Source organism: Gopherus flavomarginatus, chromosome 12 (assembly GCF_025201925.1).
Source record: "Gopherus flavomarginatus isolate rGopFla2 chromosome 12, rGopFla2.mat.asm, whole genome shotgun sequence".
Lineage (NCBI taxonomy): Eukaryota > Metazoa > Chordata > Testudines > Testudinidae > Gopherus > Gopherus flavomarginatus.
Window position 1 is genome coordinate 17,686,029 of NC_066628.1, and position 7,334 is coordinate 17,693,362.

Consider the following 7,334-nt stretch of genomic DNA (forward strand, 5'->3'; position numbering starts at 1 on the left):
TTCTCACCCCACTGGATGTCACAGGCAGGCTACAGTTCTTAATACACAGACTGAATTTCCTTCTCAGCCTGGGACCAATTTCCTCAGTTCAAAGTCTTTGTCTTCCCAGCATTCTTGTTACCTTCAGCATAGGTGGGGGAGGAGAGTGGAGGTCTCAGGATGCCACTGTCCCTTATTTTATACTCTCAATTCATCTCATGTCCCAGAGAAGATACTGACCTAGGCACGTGCTGGTGGGAGGTTGTGCAACTGAGTCATAGAGTTGAGCAATCCCCATTGTGTGGTGCTTGCACAACTGTCTCTTACAGAATTGTAAACCTCTTGTTTACAATTACCCTTCTAGTCAATGGCTCATGATGGGGAGTTCACAGATACCTATATTCCAAGGCCAGAAGGGACCATTGTGATCATCTAGTCTCATCTCCGGTATAACACAGGCCATAGAACTTCCCCACAATAATCCTAGAGTAGATCTTTTAGAAAAAACATCCAGTCTTGATTTAAACATTGTCAGCGATGGAAAATCCATCACCCTTGGGAAGTTGTTCCAATGGTTAATTATTCTCACTGTTAAAAATTTGCATCTTATTTCCAGTCTGAATTTGTCTAGTTTCAACTTCCACTCAGTGGATCACATTGTACCTTACTCTGCATCACACCTTAACCTTCCCTTTGTTAAGCTAAACAGATTGAGCTCTTGGAGTCTATCACTATAGGGCAGGTTTTCTAATCCTTTAGCCATTCTTGTGGCTCTTCTTTGAATCCTCTCCCATTTCTCACCATCTTTCTTGAATGGTGGACACCAGAACTGGTCACAGTATTCCAGCAGCAGTTGCACCAATGCCAATAACCTCTCCACTCGAGATTTCCCTGTTTGTGCTTCCCTCGATCACATTAGTCCTATTGCCTACAGCATTGCACTGGGAGCTAATGTTCAGCTGATTACCCCTCCGCCTGCCCTCCGTGCTCCCAAACATTTTTTCAAAGTCAATGCTTCTCAGGCCCCCAGCCTGTAAGCATGGCCTCCATTGTTTATTCTGAGATGTATACGTTGACATTTAGCCATATTAAAACACAAAAGTTCTTCCACATTTGTTCATCAGTTTACTGAAAGATATTTGCATCCAATTTGTAAACAGCCTGAGAGTAACTGTCTATATCTGGGATTTCCAATGGAACTCAAGGGAGTCAAGTGGCCAAATCTCATTGAAATTCATTTGCCTATGATCCCAATTTTTAATCATCTCTGTGCTGTAACCTTTGGGAATGAGACCTGTTTGCATGAAAATGTTCCAAAGGTTTTGTTTACGTAGTGTTATAGAAATGTAGGGATGGTAAGGACCCCAAGAGGTCATTTTGTCCATGCTCCCATGCTGAGGGAGGAGTAAATATACTTAGACCATCCCTGACCATGTAACCTGCTATTTAAATCTAATTCTCGCAGGTCAGATTTATTTTCTATGCTGGAAATGTAGGCTGGCCTTTTCAAAAGCAGCAAAGGGAGTCAAGTGCCCAACTCCCATTACCATACTTTGGAAGTTCGGTGCCTAACTCCTTTAAGCTCTTTGGCTCCTGCCAGGCTCTGTTTCAACCTCAGCACTAGAGCTGGTCACTGTTTTTTCCATCAAACACAATTTGGACAAAAAATGACTTTTTGTCAAAAACAATGTCGGGAACATTTTATTTTCTGCAAAAACTGAAAATTTGGTGGTCATAAGCTTTTCAGGCTTTGGTAATAATATTCAGTGTTTGAAATATGATTTTTAAGAGAAAGCACTGAATCTCTATTCAGAACAGCCCTACACCACTGCTTAATGCAGGGATTCACAATTTTTTATACCTGAGGCCCGCCTGTATTGCTGATGTACCCAATCACGGCATTGTCCCCGGAAGACCTATGGGGCTGATGATCCAGGAGGCCTGGCAGCCATGAATTGCGGGGGACAGCAACTCAGATCCTATTTTCTGCATCACTGTGGGGCTTAGATGTCCAGATACCTGGCATGGGGCTGCAGTGCTCATGCTCAGAGGAAGAATCATAGGTGCCGAGGGAACTTTTTCCTGAAAAAATTAGGTTCTTAGAGAGTTGTGGCACCCACAGAGTTTGGAGGCAGCTGAGGAGGGTTTTGTGATTCCCACTGGGGTCTGATTCTGGGATTTAGGTACCTAACATAGCACCTAAGTTCTTTAGTGTATCTAGCCCATGGTTGCCTAAATCTCATATTTCCCTTTGAAACACTTTGTTTTGGAAGGTCTCTAGGGAGCAGGGACTGGCTATCACTATTTTTCTTTTGTTACTTTTCCAAGTCGTTAGGATTCTGATCTCATTTGATGCCTACAGTTGTTAATGTAGTAATAATAATAAGAATTAATAATTCATGTAATGTTGCCCCACAATTGGTAGAGATGAGAGAGTCTTGCTATGACATTTGTTCAGCTCCTTCCACCCATTTTTGCAGTTGTGAGTTCTCCTGTAGAATCAATCTTTCAGTAGCTAACACAGTTTGTTCTCCCACATTACATAGTTCATTGCCAACTTTTTGTTATATTCAAGGACCAGGATTGTCCTCTGCAACATGTTTTTCATTGTCCAATGCAGATTGGCTGCTGCAATTATATATTCCATTGCCAACTTCCCTTTGCAAGTACCACACAAAATCTGTGTTAAAACAGAAATAAAGTTTTACATCAGTAAATTTGTGTAAAATGCATTGCAAAGATGTTGTAATTATACACAATTAAGTGTTAAAACCCAAGAACTTCCAAGTTAAGGTTAAACTTAAATTCAAACATATTAAGGAATGAAAATACACAGTTAAGCCACCAAAATAACCTTAACTCTGCCCTATCGTAATTTTTCCCATCTTCCCTTCTAGTTAAAGCAATGAAATTTTGCATACAGGAACTATGTGAATAATCTTTTTTTGTATGGTTCATGGTATTTTCCTCATCACTACCCTTCAAAGTTTCACTATCAGCAGTCATTAAGATGGAGTCCAGGTTTAGAGAACATGTCCTTAATTTAGGGTAGAATACATTAGCAACGTGTAATTTCCCCACAAAATCCCACAGGAAATTCAAAATGAAAGTTAAACAATATGCATACATGTTACAGCAAGAAATGATATTAGGGCACCCAAACAAACTAAGCACTGCCCTATAGTGACACCTTGAAGAGGAAGAAATGAGGGGAGAGGGCGAGTCTAACATGTACTTTAAAATCTTGAAGTCCAAAAAGACTAAAAGGTTTTAATCATAATTTTAAAGGGTTTTATGTATCTCCTTTTTTATTCATGTCCTTTCATGGAAGAGTTTTCTGTTCAGCAATTTCTACAGGGCAAATTTCACCTCCTCATTCCTGAGAGATAGATCATGGGGTTCAGAATTGGGGTGACAACATTGTATATGTGGATGATTATAATGTTCCTTTCAGAGGAGACCCCAGGGGAGGAAGTTGTGTAGTTGCCAAGGGTTGGTACATAGCATGGAGACACCATCATAGGGTGGGAGGTGCAGGTAGAAAAGATATTGGTCCTGATTCCCCATGATTGTCCGGAGGAAGGAAATTAAGTAGATGTACAGCAGGAAGTTGGGGACAAAAGAACCCAGTGTGAAGCCCCTAGTGATGATTTTGAGGAGGCGCAGGTTGAGGTGGGTGCTGCAGCAGGCCAGGCTCAGCAAGGGCTTGATGTCACAGAGGAAGTCATAGAAGCAGCCGAGGCACTAGAAACAGAGGCAAGAGGTCATGACTGTTGCATCAGCATGTTCAGGGATGAAGTGGGGCCCAGGCTGCTATCAGTCACAGGCAGGCCTGTGGGTTCCAGACCAGCGTGTAGTGCAGCGGGTTAAAGAGGGCCATGTAGCACTCACAGGCCATGACAGCTGGCAGAATGGCCTTCCTGCTGCCCAGGAAGTGGAAGAAGCGGAACTGGGTGAGGCAGCTGGTAAAGGAGATGGCCTGGTGCCCTGAGAGGAAGCTGGCCAGCATCTTGGGTATGGTGCCTGTGGAACAGAAGATGTTTTGACCAGGAAGAAGGACACTGGGGTGGAAAGTTGGGACTGAGCTACTGTCAGAAATTTCATACAGATATAGTCATTTCATAAGATCATTCACAATTCTTAAATGTACTACGACAGATACCACAAATAAGCACACAAGGTTTATTACATGCACAGTTGGGGCATCCCAAAAATCTTAACTCTCCATTGTTGTGACCAGGAGAGGGGTGTGTGGAAAAGAAACAAATCAATGGGGCTTTAAAAATCAGGTTCATTTAAGCTGGCTGCACAGACATTAAAATACCTCGATCACAATGGTATGCATTAGTTGCCAGTTGTGAACACAAGCCAGAGTAGAGATTTCTAGAGAAAGAAATTTCATTTATGATGAATAATGGGAGGAAATGAGAATTACATCTAATAAATCAATAAATATTTAAATGTGACCTATGTACCAAATTTCAGTGTGTTTTAACAAGAAGAGAAGTTGGAAGAATCTGTGACATAACAGAGATAAGGTGGTTTGCAAGCCTGATCCTTGCATTTCTGGACCTTAACAGGGTTGGATTTCTTTTAAATGAAATCTTAACCTTCAACTTCCAAGGCTTGTAGTGCTTGGTTTTGGAATCTATGCAATATCTCTGTAAAGTAGTTTAACTTCAATTAATCATATGTATTATAAACCTTTATACCAATTTTGGTTGGGAATAATATTTAAAATTAATCTCCAAACATTTTTCTCCATAACAATTAGAGATGAAGAAATCATGGGAGGACATTTTTCCATCTCCATCTTGGTCACTGCAAGAATGTCTCCAACAGTCTATTTTTCCAGGGAATATTGAAGATAGATCCCCTACATTATAATTCTCCTGGTCAACATCTCTCCTTTTCACTTCAAAACAAGAAGCAGTCATTTTATTTAGTTCCTTTCAAGGAAGAGTTTTCTAGTGATGAATTTCCTGGTGGCGTATTTCACCTCACTGTTCCGCAGGGTGTATATGAGGGGATTCAGAGCTGGGGTGATGACACTATACAGTAGGGTGATGATCATCTCTTTGCCCTTGGAGCTTCCTGAGGAAGGACGCAAGTAGGCAAAGATCGCTGTCCCATAGTACAGTGCTATCACGGTGAGGTGCGAGGTGCAAGTGGAGAAGGCCTTCCTCCTGCTTTCCCATGATTGGACCTTCAGGAAGAGGAAGGTGATGATGTAGAGATAGGAGAGGAGCGTGATGATGAATAGACTCACACCGATAATCCCAGTGACGTTTTGGAGGAGGCTCAGGTTGAGGCGGGTGCTGCTGCAGGCCAGGCTCAGCAGGGGCTTGATGTCACAGAAGAAGTGGAGGATATGGTTGGGGCCACAGAAGTGCAACCGAGAGGTCATGACCGTGTGCATCAGGGCATGCATGAAGCCAGTGGCCCAGGTGACTCCTGCCAGCAGCAGGCAGGCCTGTGGGCTCATGACTTGTGTGTAGCGCAGTGGATTGCAGATGGCCACGTAACGGTCATAGGCCATGACAGCCAGCAGCATGGCCTCGCTGCTGCCCAGGAAATGGAAGAAATGGAGCTGTGACAGGCAGCTGGTGAAGGAGATGGTCTGGTGCCCTGAGAGGAAGCCGGCCAACATCTTGGGCACAGTGACTGTGGAGTAGAAGATGTCTAGGCTGGAGAGATTTCCCAGGAAGAAGTACATGGGGGTGTGAAGCCGGGGCTCGGCCAATATCACAGCCACAGTGGCTCCATTTCCCAAAATGCTGGCCATGTAGAGCAGCAGGAAGAGGGTAAAGAGATAACACTGAAGACTCCTCACATTGGTGAGGCCCAGGAAAATGAACTCGCTCACCTCTGTCTGGTTCTCCATCCCTGCAGGGGGAAGAGGACAAAGCAGCAGGAAGTGAAAGCAGCTTAAGGTTCTAACCCTCTCTAGGTTGCAGAACCTGGTACCAGTGCAATACATTGGGTTGGAGTCAGACATTTTGTGGTAGAGAGTTTTCTTTCTGCAACCATAGGTGCATTGTGTATCCAGATAGAATTGTATAGTACAAAGAGGCAAAATAATAACGGATTTTTCATTTCTTTTTGAAGCTGAGATAGATTAGATTTAATTTGATTTTCTATCACTGCAGTGATAAGAGTAATGTATAAAAAGTAGGCATATTAATCATACTACTTTGCAGTTGCAAAAGCATCTTCCAACCCATGTTGAAGTGGGACTCCAAAGTGCCTCACTCTCACTCGTTAAACCTCACCATGGTCCTTGATTAATTCATTTGCAGCAGTTCCCAAGAGGTGAAGAACTCTTCACAGATAAACACTATGCATATCTGATAACAGGAAATAGCCGCATGGAAAGCAGTCATTCCAGCAAACACAGATCTCAGAGTGTTTTAGCTTTTTTTTGCAAAAGGGGTCCTGAAAGAAACAGGACAGACTCCAGTGAAAATTATAGAGTGCTGATTTTAAAACTCTTATTGTTCTCTCTTTATTAGCCCAGTTTGCCATGAACAATCCAAATATTTTAATTGAACCAACATGAAACAAAATCAAGTATTGTTCAGAGTTTACATCCCATTGGTTTTCATTGCCCCTTCTGTGAGATTTTTAGGGGGAAAATGTTTAACACTCCTGTTGTTGTTATTAATTTATTTCTATTACCACCACTCTCACTGGAACGAAGAGGAGGGGCACCTAGAGAAGAACTGACATGCTCCGAGTAGAGCTGGGGATCACTCATAGCATCTGGTAGTCATTTTCACAGTTTAAGGCAACTGCACCTGTATTCTCCCCGGGGGTCCACTGAAGGTCTCATTTTAGGCTCCTCAGCCGTCACCTTTCTTTGGTAGAGAACCATGTTTCTCCCCCTCCTGAGCAAGCTTTCTCCAGGCTGCACAGTTCTCTGCCTATACTGTTTAGCCAGACTGCCTACACATGCCAGCACCACTGCCTTGTTTTCTCTCCCAAGGCCATGAACAGCTTAATGGCTCACAGTTATGTAACCATGCAATTCTTTATAAGCAAGGACATTTATTGTAGGGTGAAAGCATTATAGAGAAAGCATATTAAAAATAATAAAATAACCTACATGCATGCTAAAAAGAATAACAGAGGCCACCTAACTCCAACCTCAGGCTCTGGTAGGTGTTAGTCCGTCAGATCCACAACTGGGTTTTCCCTGTAGTTACAAGTTGTTAACTGATTCAGAACCAGAACAACCATGAAAAGTTCTGTCTTTCCTTTAGGTATCTTGGGCCTTTGATCTTATCATCATGTAACAGGTCATCAGCAGACAATGGCTCACTGCTCAGGGTGTAGCTACAAGTGGCTAGGATTTT

At 42.8% G+C, this 7,334-nt stretch overlaps 1 protein-coding gene across 1 annotated transcript; it reads right to left on the reverse strand.

Annotated features, from left to right (window-relative positions):
- Window positions 1-4,834: 4,834 nt before the first annotated feature.
- Window positions 4,835-5,909, reverse strand: LOC127032600 (olfactory receptor 12D1-like). The gene has a single exon (XM_050919885.1). It carries the CDS (start codon window positions 5,861-5,863, stop codon window positions 4,922-4,924), a length of 942 nt encoding a protein of 313 aa, XP_050775842.1. The 5' UTR covers window positions 5,864-5,909; the 3' UTR covers window positions 4,835-4,921.
- Between the last annotated feature and the right edge of the window lie 1,425 nt (window positions 5,910-7,334).